At 48.9% G+C, this 20,999-nt stretch overlaps 1 protein-coding gene across 3 annotated transcripts in view; it reads right to left on the reverse strand.

Moving 5' to 3' along the window:
* The window catches only part of SHC3 (SHC adaptor protein 3), a 178,502-nt gene that overhangs the window by 51,623 nt on the left and 105,880 nt on the right, over window positions 1-20,999 (reverse strand). For all 3 annotated transcript variants that reach the window (XM_070065791.1, XM_070065785.1, XM_070065801.1), the window contains 3 exons: window positions 18,140-18,193; window positions 12,500-12,551; window positions 3,306-3,432 (listed from right to left, as the gene is read on the reverse strand). In XM_070065791.1, the coding sequence (XP_069921892.1) occupies window positions 3,306-3,432; window positions 12,500-12,551; window positions 18,140-18,193 (233 nt within the window). The remainder of the gene's footprint in view (window positions 1-3,305; window positions 3,433-12,499; window positions 12,552-18,139; window positions 18,194-20,999) is intronic.

Raw genomic sequence — 20,999 nt, forward strand, 5'->3', positions numbered from 1 at the left:
CTACAGATGATTTATTTTTCATTGTTTTCATTGTTTCTCTGGCTATTATTGAAATGTCTCTGGATTTCTGTAAGAAAAAAAAATCAGACCATAACTAAAAACCTATACACTTCTAAGTACTATTTCAGATATCCAGTTAAAGATGGGTGAGGAATCCAGATGATAGAGTGTCTCCTTTGAGAATCAACAGAATGGACAAACAGTAATTCACAAGTAAGTAAATCCATACACTCGGCGGGACAAGAAAAGGGAAAAGAGAACTCTCACTCCACACACAGGGAGCAGGGAGGATCCTTCACAGCTTGCCAGCCACTAACATTGCCACACTCTCTCCAGCCTCCCCTACCCCCTGTCCATGTCTCCATCCCAAACAGCACAGGCAAAGAAGCTGATGTAGCAAACTTTCCCCACCTCCGCCAAATATTTCAGGGCTTGGGGAGCGAGCAGAAAAAATCCAAACAGAAGCCCCTGTCTTGGATACCCCCTAGAACTTTAATGCCTTAGAAGGAGACCCTGCCAGTGTCACGTGTGCCCACAGCCCAGGAACGTGGGTCCTGGAGTGGGTGACAGCACTGACAGCTGGAGGCAGGGTGGGTTCTCTCACGGCCCCAGGCTGCCTCCAGTGGGAGGGGTGTGCCTGAAAAAGAAGGCGGAGTAAACCCCAGAGGGCCGTCCTCCCTCTGTCTAAGACCTGTGCAATGGGTATCTCATTGCCATCAAACAGACAAGAGGACCAGCCGGGCAGGCACCTGCAGGGTGAGTTGACAGGCAGGAAGGACCTTGGTTCCTTTTGTTCTAGAAATTGTTCTCTAACACCTGCATTTGTAGCCGAAGTTGTTTTCATGGGTAAGGTCCTGTCTGCTTCCTTTTCTTTCCTCGAAGTCCTTCAAAATATTATTGGATGAAATCATGCACAAGACTTCATGCCTAAGTCTATCGTCAGAAGATATGGTTGTGAAATCAACTGCTCCCACTATTTGTGTACCTATTCTTTTATTTTATTGTAAGATTTATTTTATTTATTTGAAAGGCAGAGTGACAGAGAGGGAGAATCTTCTATTCTCTGTTTTACTCCCCGAATGACTGCAACAGCCAGTGATCCTGGCCCAAAGCCAGCAGCCTAGAACTACATCCGGTTCTCCCACATGGGGAGGGGGGGGATTCTTGTGCTGCTTTCCCAGGTACATTAGCTGGGAGCTGGATTGGAAGCGGAGCAGCCAGGACTCCCACTGGCATTGCAAGCAGCAACTGAACCTGCACACCACAACACCCAGTGCCTATGTTATTCTAAGAGTATGTCTTTGATGCTTATGCAGACATTTAAAAAACACAGAAAAGCATAATAATTTACCTAGCCATTCACTTCTGGGACTAAACAATGTTAGGGAAAATGTTTGGCTCGTGATTAAGATACCGGTTGGGACACCTGTATCCCGCATCAGAGTACCTGGGTTCAAATCCCATCTCTGGCTCTTGATTCCATCTTTCTGCTAATGTGGGCCCTTGGGGGCAGCGGTGATGCTGAAGTGGTTGGTTCCCTGCCACTCACATGGGGGACCTGGGCTGAGTTCACAACTCCTGGCTTTAGCCCAGTCATTGCACGCATTTGGGGAGTGAACAAGCAGATGGGAGTTCTCTTTGTGTTTTCCCTTGTCTCTCTACCTCTTAAATATGTTAGTAAATAATTAAATAAATAATCCTTTTTTAAAAAATGCTGAGTTGCTCTTAGTTTTTCAAAATGATAACGTTTTTGCTATATTCCATGCTTCTTTTTCTTTGAGGAAATACCAGTTATCAAACTCACTTCAGATGGATACATAGCAAAGACAGCAAAATGACTGAGCCGAAGCCAGGAGCCAAGAACTTCCTCCAGGTCTCCCACATGGCTGCAAGACTTGGGCCATCTTCTACTGCTTTCCCAGGCCACAGCAGAGAGCTGGATCAGAAGTGGAGCAGCCGGGACTAGAACTGGCACTCACATGGGATGCTGGCACTGCAGGTGGTGGCTTCACCCACTACGCCACAGCACTGGGCCCCAAAATTAGTTTCTTAAAGCAATTTTTTCAGGGGATGTGGAAGTTAATTCCCTTTCAGAAAACTGAAGATGGAGAAGGGAGGTGAACAATGCCTTCATGATGATGAAGATCCAGGTGGACACTGACTGTGACCATGACAAAGAACACGGCCTTAGCAGTTTGAAAACAGTAAAAAGTTGGGGCTGGCATTGTAGCATAGCAGGTAATGCCTCTGCCTGCAACACTGGCATCCCTTATGGGCGCCAGTTTGATTCCTGGCCACTCCACTTCTGATCCAGCTCCCTGCTAATGTGCCTGGGAAACCAGAGGCAGATAGCCCAAGTCTGTGAGTTCCTACACCCACATGGGAGACTCAGAAGAAGCTCCCAGCTCCTGGCTTCGGACTGGCCCAGCTCCAGCCATTTTGGTCATTTGGGTAGTATGCCAGCGGATGGAAGATCTCTCTCTCTCTCTCTCTCTCTCTCTCTCTCTCCCCCTCCCCCCCCATTCTCCTCTGTAACTCTGCCTTTCAAATAAATACATAAATAAATCTTTTTTAAAAAGTAAAAAGCCAATGTAGAAAAGTTTTGTTTATAGCGAACACGCTGCTACCATTGATTTTCACTATGTAAACTCGACCAACATAGTCCATATGACTTTTGTAAAATGTTTTATGCTGCGTGTAATTTTATTACACCCTAAGGATTCTGCATGGTAGATGTTGAACGTGTTTTATAACACACTAAATAATCATCCACATCACTACATTCCTGTTTTATTGACAACATCGCTGAGGCTCAGAGAGGGTAAGGGCATTCCCAGGACCACACAGAAGGGAAATGAGCTACAGAGCTGTTCAGATACAGAGCCCAGCAAAGCAGAAACAGGCTGGTGGCCAGCAGGAGCCCCCTGCCACAGCATAAGAACAACAGGATGCATAGAACCTGTGGTGACACAGACCCAGGGAGGTGACATATGGAAGCATCACGTGGTTGCAGAGAAAACTGAATGAAAAAAAAAATTAAATGAAGTCACTCTTCTGTAACCTTGGCTACCGTCACTATAGTTTCCAGGAAATGTTTTTCTGCACATTCCAAGCATCATCCATATGTTGGCTTCCATCTGCTGGCTTCCTGGGTCACAGCCCAGCATTGATCAGGGGTTTGCAAGCCCAGGAAGCCCAGGGATCCACGGGGCCCGTCCAGAGCCCAGCCTGGGGGAGACGGTTTTCAGAGCAGAGCTCATAACACACAGAGGGGCCGAGGCCAGCAGTGCCGCAGGGCTACTCACCGGTCCTGGAGGACAGGAATCTTGGAAGGGCACTGCAAGTATTGTTTAAACCGGAGCTCGAAGGCCTGCCCGATAGAGCCGATGACATCCTGGGCCAGCCCATCACAGCATTCCAGGATGTGACAAGCTGGGAGGGAAGGGGACACAGGTTGGTTAGGGATGGACACTGGTGCTCTCCTAGCCCCTCTACAAAGGGCCCTTCCTGAGGACGGAGGGGCAAAGGGGAAACTTCATGAGCCAATCTAGCTGCAGCTGCACCTCCACAGCTGCAATGCCCCGTGGCAAGCAGGCGCTTCTTAGTAGCCTGTTGTCTACTCACTATAGATCCCTGTTTCTAAAGGCTTTCCAAGCCCAAGTGGATGGCTCTTCAACTTCCTTAGGGTCTATAAAACAGCAATTCTGCTCTCCACGGGGAGCCTTGTTTAGAAGCAGACCCCAACAGGACAGGGTTCTGATCTCCACACACTGAATCCCCTGCAGTCCCTGTGAACCTTAAACAAGGAACTTACACTGGTATTTGGTGAATGAGTCTTGATCTACCCAATGGACTCAGAGCAAGCTGTCTCCTTACTTCTCAGTGGGAGCAAAGCACTGACCATCAAGTGTGGCCACTCAAAACAGTAAGTGCAACCTTCTTAGGGTCTTAGTTAATCAGCATGACCGTCCCCATTGCCTGCCAAGTGCATCAGCCTAAACTTGAGGCTGCATGTTCACTGCAGATTCTTAAAAAGCCAGTTTGTGCAAAAGAGTAGATATGTGTGAAGAAGCGGGGGTCGGGGGCAGGTCACATCAAGGCCAGTGAAGAGGCCTCGAGCAGTCTTCCTGCTGGATAGCAGGTGCCAGCCAACACACGAGGGCAGGCTGTGAATCCAGGTAGGACCTCCAGGGAAAAGAGGGATGAATGGGGCAAGCAGAGTGGGGCCCTCCCTGCCCTGGCCTCAGAAAGTAGTACTTCTCCAGGGTGCTGGAAAGTTCTTCCAGGCACCAGATACATGGGCATCCCCCCAGCAGAAGAGGGCCAGGGCCCCCTCCACCACCACCAGCTGACCCTGCAGAGGGGCCTGTGAGCCGCTGCTTGGGCACAGTGAGTTAGTCGGTGTGGACCAGCTCCTACACAGCACCCGTGCAGATCCAGCCATGCCCAGTCAGAAGGGGGCCACTCCTGCTAAACGCCACGTCATCAACTGAAGCTGCAAGGCCGTGGACAGACCCCCAAAATGGGCCAGCTTTTTTTTTTTCCTGACAACAAGTATCAGTCTACCTGAGTCAGCATAGCCAGATGCAGGGGCCCTCTGCCTCTCTCTCACCATCAGTCCTGATGGACAGGTCTTTCAGAGACAGTCCCTCCAGGAGCCCTGGGTCCCCACAGTGAGGAGGGGTCATGGTTTCCTGGCCCCAGCACTGCCTTGGGAGCACCTCTGTGGGAAGCACACAGGGGAAAGGATTTGCTGGGAAGAGCAAGCGTGGATGTACTGTGGCTTCAGGTCAGATGTCACCCCTTAAATGCAGCAGTCTTGTTTTAAGTATGGCTTAGAAATTCTACAAAGGCACAGGTGTCCTGGTTACCTCCTTGTTACTGATCACTAATGTATTATTTTATTATGGATATTATTATATGTTAAATATTGCCCTGGGTATTCACAAAGCAAGCCCCTATGAAGCCATTGCTACAGCTGCACATGTTGTTGACTGATATAATTAAAGCATCTGTTGACTTAGTAAGGAAATAGGGGGCCAGACTTGAGAAAAGAAAAGCCAATAGACACCTCATGCCCCTGACCTGCCTGCTGGTTTCCAGTCGGCCCTGTGCCAGTCCTGCCACCCAGCATTAGCACCAGCCAAGAGGAGTGGCTGCTCAGTGCTTCAGAGAACAAGACAGACAGACTAGAACAGGGTCAAGACATATAGCCTACTTTCTTTTAAGGGGAAATCTTTGAAGTGGAGAACGGAGAGTACGGTTTCTTCAGAGGGGGCTGGATGATCTCAGCCACACACCCTTAACCTTCTACAACCAGATAACTCGGAGCCTGCAGAGGGCGCCCCATAAGTGAGCTCCAGGACATTGGAGCAGGAGGAGGCCCTGGTGGAACCCTGCTGTGGGGTGAGGGCAGAGCCCGGTGGCTCTCAGTGGCAGAGCTGTGGGTAGTGAGTGGACGCGTGGACTGGCAGGAATTAAGTCACCACCCCCAGGTGTAGGACTGCACCTGGCACACTCCCAAGCAACAGAGAAGAAAGAGGTGAGAAAGGGAAAAGGAGCGTGGGTGCCCCAAGTCCAGTATGGCTGGATGCAAAATCTGAAATGTGGCTCAAAGCAGAAAAACAGCAGGGAAGTGGAGTCATTCCCCAGTCTCCCACGGGGACACCCCGTGATTGATCCAGGCCGCTCCGACCTTTGGATCCAGGGTCTCAACAATAAAGCCTCGTCCACAAGCTGGAAGGGGCAGCAGGGCCCTGTGCCGGGACTGAATGCTCTTTCCACCCAGCTCCTCCCGGACAGGAGAGGCTGCAGGTGCAGGAGAGGGGAGCGGGAGAAAAACCGGCTCACGAACCATAATCTGTTACAGTCACCCACAGTCCAAAAATATGAAATGGAAAATTCTAGAAATAAATGACTCACATAAATTTTACATGGCATGCCTTGCAGAGTAGTGTAGCATCACAGCTTTCTGCTCCATCCCGCCTGGAACATACATCATCCTTCTGTCCACTGTATCCCTGCTGTATACACTACCCGCCCGCTAGTCACTGAGCAGCCGTGTGCCTTAGCAGACGACTGTCACGGGATCACAGTGCTTCTCCAAGTCAGAGGTGAAATGGCAATAGTTCTCTACTTAATGGGGAAAGAGGAAAGTCTGTATATTGAGGTTCTGGAGATCTATGGTAAGAACAAGTCTTCTACTGACATCATGGTGAGGAAGGAAAAATAAATTTGTGCTAGTTTTGCTGTCCCATGTAGGATGCAAAAGTCCCTGCCACAGTGTGTGATGAGTGCTTAGTCAACATAGACAGGGCTCCGTGCTCTCAGTGGCTTCAGGCATCTACTGGGGGTCTTGGAACACATTTCCCACGGGCAAGTGGGACTGCTGTGTTAGCCATGCCCACCAAGCCACTAGAACCCCTCCCCAAATATCTTCATTCTTCTGCGTTTGAAGTCCCATGTATGACTCCCGGCGAAGAATTTTTTGAGCTCATCCTAAATATGTGACTATTTATTTATAAGTTATTAATTTATTCCTGTATTAATGTGTTATGTGTACATTTTAAAAGATAAGTCAGGGACCAGCATTGTGGCACAGTGGGTTAAGCTGCCATCTGTGATGCCACCATCCCCTAGGAGTGCAGGTTCAAGCCCCCACTGCTCCGACTCCAATCCAGCTCCCTGTTAATGCACCAAGTACTTGAGTCCTTGCCACCTATGCGGGAGACCCAGATGGAGTTCATGGCTCCTGGCTTCAGCTTGGCCCAGCCTTGTGGACATTGAGGGAGTGAACCAGTAGATGGAAAAACTCCTCTCTCTCTCTCTCTCTCTCTCTCCCTCTCTCTCTTCCACACCCACACCCTGTAACTCTGCCTTTCAAATAAAAGAAATAAATCTTTATAAAAAGTAAGGTAAAATCAACAACAGATGTCTTACTAGTCCTAAAAGCATTACACAGTATCTCAGAGCACAACAAACACGAGAGCTCTTCAGAAAGTGAATGAAGAAACGTAACTAAAAGCAGCTTATTTTGGGGCTCAAAAACTTAGAAATCCATGTGCATTTTGTCCACAATATGCCTTCTCCATGAACTTTTTAAAGCAGCCTTGTACTTTGGGAGTTGTTCATGAATAATGACACTAGACAGAAATCCACATTTCTGTCTTTGAAATACTTTTCTGAGCCATTTTGAACTTGGAAGAGCCACAGGCAGATGCTCGCACGGACGGGCCTTGCACCCCTTTCTGGAGGACCCAGTTGGCCTCATCTGATTGCACTATCATTATTTTTACCTTGAAGTACAACTTGTGAAGCAAATGGTATTTATCAGTCATCCATTTATTTTCTGTTGGCTTGAGTTGCCTTTGTTGAAAACCAGTAGGCTAACAGCACATAGATTTATTTCTAGGGCCTCTATCGTCTTCCATTGGTCAATTGTCTGTTTTTATGTCAGTACTTTTGCCGTTTTAATGACTATAGCTTTGTAATATATTTCAAAGTCGGCTAGTATAATGCTTCTTGCTTTGTTCTGTTTGTTCGAGCTTGCTTTGACTACTAAGGTTTTTTTTGTTTGTTTCTGATTCTATATACATTTGGGTGTGCTTTTTCCTATTTCTAGAAGAATGTTGGTGTTTAGGTAGGGCTTGCATGGAAGCTGCAGACCCAGTCTAAGGAGGTCCATCTCATGGAAGAGGAGAGTAGAATGGTGGTTTCCGGGGGGAGAAGCGAGGGGTGGGGAGGGAGAGGGAGATGTTAGCGAAAGGACACCCACTGGGATCTGCGGTACAACGCAGTGACTCTAGCTAATGCTCATGCATTGTAGTCCTGAAAAATGTGACCAGAATGGGTGTGCATGCGTGCTAACTATGGGAGATGATGCATGTGTTAATTAGCCAGAGTCAACCATTTTACTGTGTCTGTGTGCGTGCACACACTTCACAACATCGTGCTGTACACAAAAGACGCACACAATGTTGTCTACCAATTTACAATTCCACTAGGTTTTAAATGTAAAAACCTAGCTGCAAGAGGTAGCTCCTAAAGCCACCTACCTTCAGTTCCTCAGCAAGCCGGGTTCCCGAGAGCCCATTCCCATGCCCTGCACCCAGACTCGGAGCCAGCAATATCTGCCCCAGCCACTGTGCGTTTTCTGCACCACACCGGAAACGCAGCCCTCAGTGTGAGAGAAGCTGCACAGCCTCAGGGCGAGCCGCCTCCCTGAGCTCAGGTGCAGAGGTGCCCCCGCCTCCCCATGGCAGCCCCGCTCCCCAGGAGCCTGCCATGTTCTCCACGGGCCTCTGATGGAGACCCACGGACGCTCCCAGAGCTCAACTTCACAGCCTCGTTCTCTGCCAACTGCTGGCTTCACACAACTTGGGCAGAACCCCAGTAACCAGTGGCTGCTGTCCGTCCATCCCAGTGAGCCAGCAACCTCCCCCTAACAGAAGGGACGTGAAAAACAAACAACTTCCGGGGTCGGGCGTTTGGCCCAGCAGTTAAGATGCCCACAGGCCATAGGAGAGTGCTCGGTGTGAATCCTGCCGTCTCTTCTGATCCAGCTTCCTGTTTGTTCACACCCTAGGAGGCAGCAGTGATGGCTGCACATGGGTGCACACACGTGGCAGACCTAGATTGAGTTCCAGGCTCTTGGCCAAAAGCACCAAAAGGCACCTGTTCCAGGCTCTTGGCTTCAGCCTGGCTCAGCCCGGGGGGCCGTGGCAGTTGGAGAGTGAACAAGCATATGGGAGAATCTCTGGCTGGTTGGTTGTCTTTGCCTTTCAAACACAATGAAAATAAACAAATAAATATTTTTTTAAAAACACTAATGATTTCTAACCAGAGAAATGGAGACCTCATCCCACCCCCAATTTTGGACGAGTTAGCCAAATCTGATCCTGGATTAGGGTGGTCCTAAATCCAATGACAAGTGTCCGTATAAGAGACAGAGATACAGGTGCAGAAGAAGAGGTGGTACAGAGATGGAGACAGAGGCTGGAGCGTGCAGCTGCGTGCCAAAGAATGCCGGCAGCAGAAGAAGCTGAACCGAGCAAGGAAGGAGCCTCCCCCGGGGCCTCTGCTGCGCCAGGTGGCAGCCGCTCGGCCTCCAGACAATGAGAGAACTGCTCTCTGTTTTCTGTTGCATTTTTAAAAAAGATTTCATTTATTTATTGGAAAGGCAGAGTTACAGAGAGAGAGTTACAGAGAGAGAGAGAGAGTCTTCCATCCAGTGGTTCACTCCTCAAATGGTCACAGTGGGTGAAGCTGGGCCAGGCCAAAGTCAGGAAGCCTGGGTCTCATACCTGGGTGCAAGGACTTGGGCCGTCTTCTGCTGCTTTCCCAGGGAGCTGGATGGGAAGTGGAGCGGCTGGGACTTGAACCGGCACCCATATGGGATGCCGGCTGTGTCTTGACACACTGCACCACAGTGCCTACCTTTCCTTTCTGTTGTTTTAAGCGTCCATTTGTGGTGATCCCTAGGCCACTAACTCCACCATGAAGACAATGGGCAATAGAGGAGCTGAAGCAAGACCACGGTGCAGGTGGTCAGACGGGATGACTGGGGGTAGGTGCTCCGGAAGGGGGCACTGGGACACCCAAGGGCAGCCAAGAGCCGGAGGAGGCATGCATGGGGAAGCTGGAGCCCATGCGGAAAGGCTGAGAAGGTGTCTCCTGGGCCTGTTCAAGCCCATTCATGAACCTCCTATTCTTCAGAAAACCTTGGGCAAGTGCAGTAAACTCCTTAGGCGCCATTCCAGCCGAATGCCTTGGCTTTTCTGCCTGCACGTTATCAGCATCACCGCTGTGTAGGATAGGACCTTCCGCGTCTCAGTCCAACAAGCGCCAAAAAGCACCTGATCGGGGACGCTGGGGCTTGTAAACCACACAAAAATGACGTGCCTTTTGCATGCAGCTGCATGGCTAGCGTGAGGGTGATTTTGTACCTGCTCTTGTGAGTCAGCCCATTCAGAACTGCCTAACGGGACAGGCATTTGGTGTAGCTGTAGGCACACCTACATCCTGTATCGGAGTGCCGGGGCCTCTGCCAATTACAGCTTCCCGCTGATGTGCAGCCTGGGAGGCCACAGTGATGGCTCCAGTGCGTGGGTCCCTACCACTCCTGTGGGCGCCCTGAGGAGCTCCCGGCTCCCAGCTCCAGCCTGGCCCAGTTCCGACTGCGGTAGACATTTGGAGAGTGAACCAATGGATGGAAGATCCGTCTCTATCTTTCTCTCACTGTCTCTCTACCTTTCAGATAAATAAAATACTAAATTGAAATCGAAAGCACAGAATTATGTAATATATATTATATATAATATTGCAATATATTACATAATATATAATTATATATCAGTATATGTCATATAATAATTATATATTATAGTAATTTTATAATTGTATACAATATATAATTATATATTATGCAATCATAATATATTATATATTATATAATATATAATAATATATACTATATAATATATATTATATACATATACATATATACATAAACATATAATATGATATATAATATATAATTTAATGCATAATTATAACATAATATTATATATTATATGTTGTGGTATTATAAAATATAATTTTATATCTATAATGTATATCTATATATTATATATTATAATATATATAATTATATATATCTGTAAGGTTGCAGGGGATGAGAATTCCTGGGTAGTAATGAAAGTTCCAAAGTGTAAAGAAAATGGTAGGAGCAGGTCCAGCCAAACCCGATTTGCTGGGAGTTTCACCTCTACAAGCACCAAGCGCCCCCGTCTAGGCCTTGGGTCGGCCCTGCCTTGCAACCACAACTCACTGCTAATCAAGATCTCAGGGGAGCCTGAGGCTCAGGCCCTGTGCAGGGGGTCCTGAACATTATGACTGTCCCCCTGGGACTGCAGGCAGCGCATTGTCTTGGTTTGCTCCTGTAACCTATACTTTTAGATGGCCCCAAGTCAAATGACTCAAGTCTACAGTGCAGCGCCCAGAGCTAAGCCACATTTTCCAGGCTTGGAATCACCTGAGGGACTCTCATAAATGCTGCTGCCTGGGCCCCTGCTCTCAGGAGCCTGCGCATTGAGACTGTGATTCTGAGATGCCGCTCATTTTGAGAACCACTGACTAGGAGCTATGAAAGTGTATTAAAGCCGGCGCCGCAGCTCACTAGGCTAATCCTCCGCCTAGCGGCGCTGGCACACCGGGTTCTAGTCCCGGTTGGGGCGCCGGATTCTGTCCCGGTTGCCCCTCTTCCAGGCCAGCTCTCTGCTGTGGCCAGGGAGTGCAGTGGAGGATGGCCCAGGTGCTTGGGCCCTGCACCCCATGGGAGACCAGGAAAAGCACCTGGCTCCTGGCTCCTGCCATCGGATCAGCGCGGTGCGCCGGCCGCAGCGCGCCAGCCGTGGCGGCCATTGGAGGGTGAACCAACGGCAAAAGGAAGACCTTTCTCTCTGTCTCTCTCTCTCACTGTCCACTCTGCCTGTCAAAAAATAAATAAATAAATAAATAAAATAAAAAAAATAGAAAGTGTATTAAAAAAAAAAACACAAACAAACAAACTCAGATTGCTTGAAGCTAATTTGAAATGAACTATGATAGAAAAAGAACGTCAGTGACTGACAATCCTTGGCTGACCCCAGGATGGCTGCACCCGCCCCCGCCCCCTCCCTTCCCCAGCTTTTCCCAACGTGGTGGGACCCTTGGACCATTAAAAGATTTGGCCTATGTCAGGGGCAGAATTGCCTCCTCCAAATACATTAGAGACCTAATTCCCAGGACTTCATTTGTGACCTTATTTAGAAATAGGGTCGTTGGGGCTGGTGTTGCGGTGTGGTAGGTTAAGCTGTGACCTGCAATGCCCGCATCCCATACGAGTGCTGCTTCGAGTGCTGGCTGCCCCATCTCTGACCCAGCTCTATGCTAATGTACCTGGGGAGGCAGTGGAAGTGTCTGACATCCCAGGTGCTTTACCTGTGGTCAGCCCCCCAACCCCAGGTGTGTTACCATCCAATAGACTGATTTTTGCCAATGATTCTCCATCCAGCCTGTGTCTGATGCCCTGGAAACTTAAAGGGGCTTAAGGAGAGAACACCTTGAGCTTGGACCATGGGCACTAGCAGACGGCAGGGAAGTGTGGGATGGCTCTGGTGACTGCTGGCCATAGGCTCACACGAGGTGCTGGAGCGGGCAGGAGGACAGGCAGGTATTGATTCTTCCAGGTATAGCCAAGGCCATTTTCAGAGAGTGACCAGGACCTGCTCATGAGTAAGCCAGGGGAGAAAGCTGTGGTCCTCTGGACACGGGTGTGGTTCGATGTGCAGCATCTCCTAACGGAGCCAAGTGCCCTTGCCAGTCCCCAGGGTCCACCACTGCACAATGTGACATGTGCTCGTGTTGGTGGAGGAGGCTGAGATAATGAGGGACATCTGGTCGACAGTCTCCAGCCCGGCTGTGCACAAATGAGAAATCAAAGGGGCCAACTGTGGCTTACCTCTGCGGTTAACAGGGTCCTTTGCTACATAGGCGACATAGTCTGTTGTGTCCTGTGGAAGCAAAACGAGAGGTCGCGTGACTCATGGCAGGGAGAGACAACCTACCCAGAAACAGTGCACAAAGCACAGGCTGGTAAGCACCCCCACCCCATCACTGACAGGGCTGACAAATCAGCCCTGCCTACAGAATAGCTTTCTCACACAGAGCCCAGACAGGGTCCTGCGGGACATTGTGCCGTGCAGACCCTGACTCGGCACATCTGGGCGGGTCCTGAGGCCTGCGTTTTCAGCCTGCCCCCAGGATGCCCATGCCACACTTAGAGTAGCTAGAAGGATAGCTACCCAGCCCTGCAATGCTGTATCCGCCAAGGAGCTTTCTAAACACAGACACCTAGGGGTGGACCTTGGGAATGGCCATCAGATGTCGCCTGCCTACATCCTTATCAGCTTACCCAGCTACATCCTATCCAGCTTCCTGCTAGTGCACACCAGGGGAAGCAGCAGAGACGGCCCCAGTAGTTGGGACCCTACCACCCATGTGGGAAAACTTGATTGAATTCCAAGCTTCTTGCTCCAGCCTGGCTCAATCCCAGGTGTTGCAGGCATTTGAAGGATAAACCAGTACATGGAAAATGTCTATATCTCTCTGCCTTTCAAATAAATAATAAATAAATCATTAAAAATATAAATTAAAATCTGACATCTGAGTCCCAGTACTCAGATAATCTCAGTTAACTGGTCTGGACATGAGGCCTGGACATAAGGAATTTTAAAAAGCTCCCAGAGGATTTCATGGGAGCAAAAGTCCAGAACCACTGTTGTTAGCGCTGTCTACAGCAGGGGTCCTCAGATTTGAGCTGGGATCAGAATCTCTGCATGGCTTCTGAAAACAGATCGCTGAGCTACAGTCTCAAAACCTGCATTGCTGGCCAGGTACAGGTTGCTGGTGTTCTGGAAGAAAACCAGAGTGGACGCTCTACGGTTGGTTGCAAACACATTCCCATTGGGTGGATGAGACAAGGAGTTCTTTGAAAGGATTTAATTCTTTACGATGCTTAAATGATTTGGGTTCTACCTAGAAGTCTCAACCCTTCCCCATGAAAGGTGCTTACCCACCTTCTCACCGAACCAGGGCAGAGAAGATAAGAGGATATTAACAAGGTGCTTTGACAGTCACATGCATTTTAGCTTCTAAACAATTGGAGCCACTAATTCTCCTAATTGTTGAAAGCAGAAGAGTATTCTCTGAAAACTGAGGTTTGTTTTGTTTTGTTTTATATATTTTCTCAAAGCTTTTGGGACAAGTTCCACCCCATCTGGGCAGCTATTTCCTAAATGTTACTGACTCCCAGGGTTTCAAGGTGACTGATGATCTCCCCAGGTCTCTGTTGCAGGCTCCTTCCTGGTCCCTCTCCATGAGCAGAGAGGACGTCCACTTCTCTCTCAGCAGTGTTCTAGAATAACACGCCAATGAGAGAGGGGCGGGTGTGTGTGTGTGTGTGCGCGCGTGCAACCATGGCTGAGCAGGCACTGTAGGCTGGCAGGTGCGGCCATGCACTTCTGCACTTCTCCAGCATCAGCCCCTGGACCTCACAACATCCCAAGAAGCCCAGACAGTGGGAAGAGAGCTCATTGAGCCCCTCTCGGAGAGATGGAACCGTGACCAAGGGCCTTGTTCCAGGGTGGGCTGCTGGAAGCTGTCTCTTTCTGTTATTCAGGCCACTAAGGGCTGCTGTGCTCATTGATGGAGGGCCAAACTGGTCAAACTGGTTTCTGGGCATTTCCATCATGGAGGACTGATCTAAGGCTACCGGCAAAAATAAGGGCTGTTGCTTGTAATCATAGAGGCCCTTCCTGGACTCCTGAGACGTGGGTGGCTCCTTAGAGAGCATCTAAGAGTGCCTTCAACAGCACCTGAAACCCATGGAAACCTAGGGTTGGTCAGGTGTGTCCCACAGGGTTTGCAATGTCTCCAGAATCCGTTTTTCAATTTTGTGTTTCCCTGATAACTTTAAAAACTAAGCCAAGGTTATGCAGGATCATTGAGATGACCCCTGGGTCATCAGTTCTGCATGCAATGTCAGTGCTCGGGTTCAGAGTTAGTTTCCAACGTTACGAGTGCCAGGCTTTTAAAGAACTAGGGAAGAGTCGGGTTAGATACCTTTGCCCCACTCGAAGCAAACAGATGACACATTTGTACATAATGACAAGCAATGGACGTTTTTGCTTGGATGCAAGAAATTAGTGGAAGGGTTGAATGATGCAGACACCCATGTTAGTAGACAAATGTTAACACTGGAAATTTTTCAGCAACATTTTCCCATTGAAGCAAATTCATGTTACTTTGCATGTAACTGGCTTTCTAGTGTTTACTTGTGTTTAACATCCAAATTTGATTGGGGCTGAAAGTTCAATGAAGTATAAACACAGGGAGTCTACTCTTTATTTTATATTGAACATATTCAGCACTCATGGTATATAGGAAACTCTTTTTTTCTTTCTTTCTGTTTTTAAAAATGCCTTTCTGTTCTAAGAAACTCTGCACTAGATCAAAGTTGGGGCAGGAGGCCCAGGAAGGAGTCATGCCGTGTCCCTCTCTTTCCATTGGGCAATGGCCAAACTAGGACATCGCTGTTCTGATGTCACTCTTGATCATTTTCTGGCACAATGGAGGAGTATATTAGGATTCAAAACAATGTTCTTGCCATCACCCACCTACACAGTGAGCATGCAAAGTTCCAAAGATGGGCAAGGAAGCGCTCGCTCTGCCCCGGTGTCATCCTGCTCTCACTCCCAAAACCCTCTGAGCCCGCCCACTTTTCTGGATTGCTTTTGGTGGTCTTTTAACACTGCCAGTAATGGCAGATTATAATTAGAGTTTGCTGTTTTTTGGAGGGGGTTAATGGTGTTTTCCAGGCTGTCTTGTTTGATATTTCTTCCTATAGGGAAACAGAGGCCAGAGGCAGTAAGGACATGTGCACTTAGCCGGAGAACAGTACTAGACTCTCAAGTTAGTGGTTTTAGCTAAGACATCTAGCAACGGAAATGGGTGCTATGCTCATGGCTTCAGATCAGCCTGGAATGGAGTCTCACGCACAGTGTAGTATTAATAATCAGTATGGATTGGTTACGATGAAAAGTGACTGGTCTTCCTGACCCTTGGGGTGACGATACTTTCTGTGACAGAAAAAAAAAATCACACAAATATAAAAGATTATAGATGACTTGTAAGAAACACTCACCACTTCCTTTTTAAAGAAAAAAATAGAGGGGTAATGAGGAAATTTGAGAAAAATTCCATCTTGGAGAATAAAGTAATGTTAACATAAACCAACGTATCTGATACAGTATGATCTAGATATTTGTATATCCATTCATAAAATTATCATGAAGATAAATCTTAAGAGAAGTTCCTGCAAGGAACTATTGATGTAGATATATGATATTTGCCATTATTTTTTTTTCAAATTAGATTACATTTCAAATTTAAGAATCTATGGTTTCAAGCATCATATTACACTAGCATTTCAACCAACTACTTAGAACTAGAGACAGAGGGAAAGGGACAGGTCTGGATATCTGTGTGAGTGTGGTACCGGTGTACCTGGCCTACAGGCACCAGGCATACAGAACAGGTGCACAAGCACTTATGGGAGTCTTAAGCAATGTGCCTTGGGTGAGCTTGATGACAGAAGACTTCCACTTTCTAAGTCTGCATTTCAGTGAGGTCTTTCATGTTACAATGACACAAAGAAAATATGAGGATAAGAAAGAAAGGAACAGAAAAGAAAAATCATCATGGGACACTTTTAAATATAACACTCTAAGTATGAGGAAGGAAGACAGCCAGGGTGGACGTGTGCCACAGTGGTTAGGGCTCTGCCTGGGACAAATGTATCCCATATCAGAGCACCTGGATTCAAGGCCAAGCTCTGCTTCTGAATCCAGCCTCTTGCTTCTGCACAGTAGTGCATAGCTAAAGTGGTTGGGTCTGCCATCCCCTTGGGAGACCTGGGTTGAGTTCCTGGCATCTGACTTTGGGCTGATCCAGTGCCAGTTCTTGCAGGTATTTAAGGAGTGAACCAGCAGATGGAAGATCTCTGCTCCCTGGTGATGGAGTTCTTTCTGCCTGGTTGCTCTGAAGGGCTGGGCAGGAGCCTACGGAGATGGCCCCTTCTCCAAGGCAGGAGGGGACAGTACAGGGTAGAGACAGCGATATTGACACTGGATGTGACGTCAGATCGTGGCACCCCGATCAAATGTGGGGAGCCAACCCCCTTATTACTCAACTTGCTTCATTTTGGAAGCAGGGCAGAGGGGCCAGTGCTGAGGCATAGCAAATGAAGCCGCCCTCGCAGTGTGGGCATCCCATGTGGGTGCCGGTTTGAGTCCCGGCTGCTCCACTTCCAATCCAGCTCCCTGCTAATGTGCCTGGGAAAGCAGTCCGGGATGGCCCAAGTCCTTGTGCCCCTGCACCCATGTGGGCTCCTGGCTTCCAATGGGCCCAGCTCCGGCTGCTGTGGCCAATTGGGGAGTGAACCAGCAGATGGAAGATCGCTCTCTCTCCCTCCCTCTCTGTCTCTTCATCTCTCTCTGTAACTCTGCCTTTCAAATAAATAAATACAAAAAAAGGACAGAAACGGGACATTCTCATCCCAATCTATGTTCTCTCTCAGTCTGCTTTCCTGTCCCTATGTCTCTGTGTCTGTCCCTTACCATGTCTCTCAGCGTCTGTCCCTGTGTCTGCCTCTGTCTATCTCCCTCCGCCTCTTTTTCTGTTTCTCTCTGCAAATCCTTCCTTGCCGGCCAACCAAACTGTTAAAAGACAACTGTTTGGGCCGGCGCCACGGCTCACTAGGCTAATCCTCCACCTTGCGGCGCCGGCACACCGGGTTCTAGTCCCGGTCGGGGCGCCGGATTCTGTGCCGGTTGCCCCTCTTCCAGGCCAGCTCTCTGCTGTGGCCAGGGAGTGCAGTGGAGGATGGCCCAAGTGCTTGGCCCTGCACCCCATGGGAGACCAGGAGAAGCACCTGGCTCCTGCCTTCGGATCAGCGTGATGCGCCGGCCGCGGCGGCCATTGGAGGGTGAACCAACGACAAAGGAAGACCATTCTCTCTGTCTCTCTCACTGTCCACTCTGCCTGTCAAAAAAATAAAAATAAATAAATAGAAATTTACTTTTAAAAAAGACAACTGTTATATTTGGGGAGAAAAATGCCAATTTTCAATATTTACAAATAAATTAGAATAACTAAATTAATAAACTGTGCATAGACCTGAGATATAAAACAGAGGCTCTTAGAGGAGGCCCAGTAGAAAAAAAAAAAAAAAACACTGAGGAGGGCCAGCCCCGAGTGTCTGGTGAGAAGACCCCGGCAGTCCTGAGAATGGGGGGGCCACCTTGCTATTCTGCCAGTGCCCCCAGGATTTCTGACAGCCCACAGTTAATGAAATGAAGCATAAGTTTGGTCCTGGTCATGGGCATTCCCCTCCCCCATCTCAAAAAATGAGAGCCAGAAAGAGCTTCGGAGTCAGGCCGGGAACACGTGGCCGCAGCTGGCTGTGAGGAGCACCCTTTGGAAGCCAGGGGTCCCCTCTCAGAAACTCCTGGGGAGAGTAAGAGAGTCCAAGAGCACTTACCGGGTCTCCCCCCGAGGCGAAGGAGATGGACTGCATGTGATGATTCGCGATAATCTGCCCAAAACGAGAAACAAATGTGCGGTTATCACCCTGTGCAGCTGTTGCTGTCGGTTACCAGGCCATCGGAACCGACGGGTTTTCCAGCAGGCTGGTGACAACAGCAGTCATAAAAGGAACTACAGTGGATGGCTTGTGAGAAGGGGTCGCACCTGACAGCCGCCGCCCCCCTGCAAGCTTGGGCAGGGGGAGCTCATTTAAGATTACCAGCCGCTGCGATGCAGGAACTAGCGTAAGCCCGTTTTACAGGTGGGAGCCTGAAGCCAAAGGGGCTCCGAGGCTCCCTTAACTGGCGGGTGATCAGCAGGGCTGTGCTAGGACGCCGGGGCGCCAAGACCAGGCCCAGCTCCTAACACCTACACCTCTTCCACCAGGAAAACATCACAGCCACACGCAAAAACATTTAAAATGTGTCCTTTCTATTTCCTAAATCACACTGGGGCCTCGACACAGATCCTGCAGCTAGGATGGGGTTGGGCGGGGGGAGTGGGGAGCGTGGTCCAGCCCTTCTCCCTCCATCCCCTTTGTGCATATGTATTACAAAGCTGGCACCCACGATTCAAAGCCGGTGCCATCTAAAACACTCTTGTCATTTATCCATTCGAAAACCAGAGAGGACATTCCAAGTTAATTTCAAAATGGAAAATTTCCATTAGCTTTATAAGCTGCAATGGACAGAGGAATTTAGTAGACACTGAGTAAATTAAATGCTGCCCTAAATTTAAAAAGCTGCATAAGTCTTCCATGCTATTTTTATCTTTTTAAAGACAATGCAGTGACATTGAAGAAAATTTCACGGGGTAGGAGCAGAACTCTCGTCTATATCCTAATGTAACCAGGTCTATTTCTGCATAATCCCCTTAGACTCTTGTCTTCAGGCAGGCAGAATTCACTATCATCATGCCAGCCAGGGGATTTTTCTAAACAAGCTCCTGCAAGACTTGAAATCAAATACAATTGAATTATAAGATATTTTGAAGTGCCTGCTTTGGTTGTGGGCACTTGCGAACCTTCAGAGTCCAGAAAAGTCTGAGTATGCAAGTGAATGCGAGACACTGAGGCCGGCGGGGTGGCCTGTGTGCGCCCCAGCCCCAGCCCAGCTGAATCCAACTGATCCTAGATACCCCGCAGCTGTCTGAAGTCTTGCCTCCAGGCCAGGGCAGAGAGCTCCTGGGAAAACAAGGGAAGAAAGCAATTCCCAAATAATGATCAAAGTTGTTTTTTTAATGTTCATCTAATAAGGCAGCTCTGAAACTGGAGTTTGGAAATTCACCTGGAAGCTGTGATGTGGGAAATAAGTAAGTGGAGGTCACATGAGGGCACTGCAGAAAGTTCACGGGAAATGGACCCAAAGGTAAGCCTGGGGAGCAGGCCTTCAGCATAGCAGTTAGGATGCCAGCACCACGTCACACAGGAGACTGCCTGGGCTGGGTGCCCAGCACCGGCTCCAGCTTTCGGCTTCCTGTTATGGAGATCTTGGGAGGCAGTGTTGGTGCTGGCTTGAGTACTCGGGCCTGCCCATGCACATAGTAGATTCACACTGAGGGTTTGGCTCCCAGTTTTGGCCTGGCCCAGCCCCAGTTGCTGTGAGCATTTGGGGAGTGAACCAGTGGAGAGGAGAACTCTCTCTCCCTCTCCTTCTCTCTCTCTCTCTCTCTCTCTCTCCTCTCTCTGTTTCTCAAGTAGCTATAAAATCAAGAAATATATACAAGTTTATTTTGGTGCCAAAAATTCAGAAATCCATGCATGTTTTTTTCATAACAGCACATTTTCGAACAAAAAATTCCTTTCATCTTTTTCACCAAAATTTTAAAGTCCCCTGGCATTTGGCTGACACAACAACACGTGACCATTACTGTGTGATTGTATGTAATCCCTTTGACTAAGATGGAAGCCAAAAGCAGGCCAGGAAATTCAAGCTAATGGCCTCCGTCATCTACAGCATGGGTTTCATTTCGCTTCTTCCACTTGGACCTCCGTGGCGTGGGTGGGCGCTCTCTCTGCTCTCTCCATGTGCTCTGTGGAGTCAGGAGGAAGCACTAGAGCAACGGGAGCTTTGGGTCCGCCTGCTGCAGACTGCGCCCTTGTCTTCCAAGCTGGACATCTGGAGCCTAGAGCTCAGTCCCTTGCCCCCAAACCAGAAAGTGCCAACTGGACACACGCACCAGGCCCTGTAGGATGCAGTAGCACCCACTACAGGGGCTCACCCTCACCGCCCCTTCTGGGAGCTCATTTCTCTTTCACTGACGTAGGAAAGAGGAGAGAGTGGAGGAATTTGGAAACAAGACCTTGCAGAACTGAGGGCTCCTAGAAGCAAAAGACCCATAGCTGTCCAGAAAAAGAATGGATGTGGGCATAAGTGTGGGTGCAGAGCCGAGAGGAGCAGCACCCACGAGCAGCAAGTGCAAGGCTGGGCCTGTCCAGCAGTGAGAAGAGTTAACACGGGGACACCCAGGAGATGGAAGGATCCAGGGAGAAGTGGTGTCCAGTTTCATCCAAACAAAGCCTGGGCTTTGCCTCAGCGTCCTACACCAGATCTAGAGTGAATCTCAGCATCTTGAGTGGCAGGGAGAGGAGTAAGTGCAGCTGGGAGGTCTACCAGCTGGCCTGGGCGTGTGGACTCCACAGACAGGAATACGCCAGCAGCAGAAGGTAACCCAGGGCAGGAGTGTGTTGTGCGGAGGTCTGGACAGGGCCTGAGGCATCCACGCACCAACCCCCACCTTCACATGGCACAGGCATTTTCCTGCCTCTGCCCGATTCGACCTTCAGAACAGCTACTCACAGACTCATTCTTCCAGCT

This window comes from Oryctolagus cuniculus, chromosome 1, assembly GCF_964237555.1.
Source record: "Oryctolagus cuniculus chromosome 1, mOryCun1.1, whole genome shotgun sequence".
Classification (NCBI taxonomy): Eukaryota; Metazoa; Chordata; class Mammalia; order Lagomorpha; family Leporidae; genus Oryctolagus; species Oryctolagus cuniculus.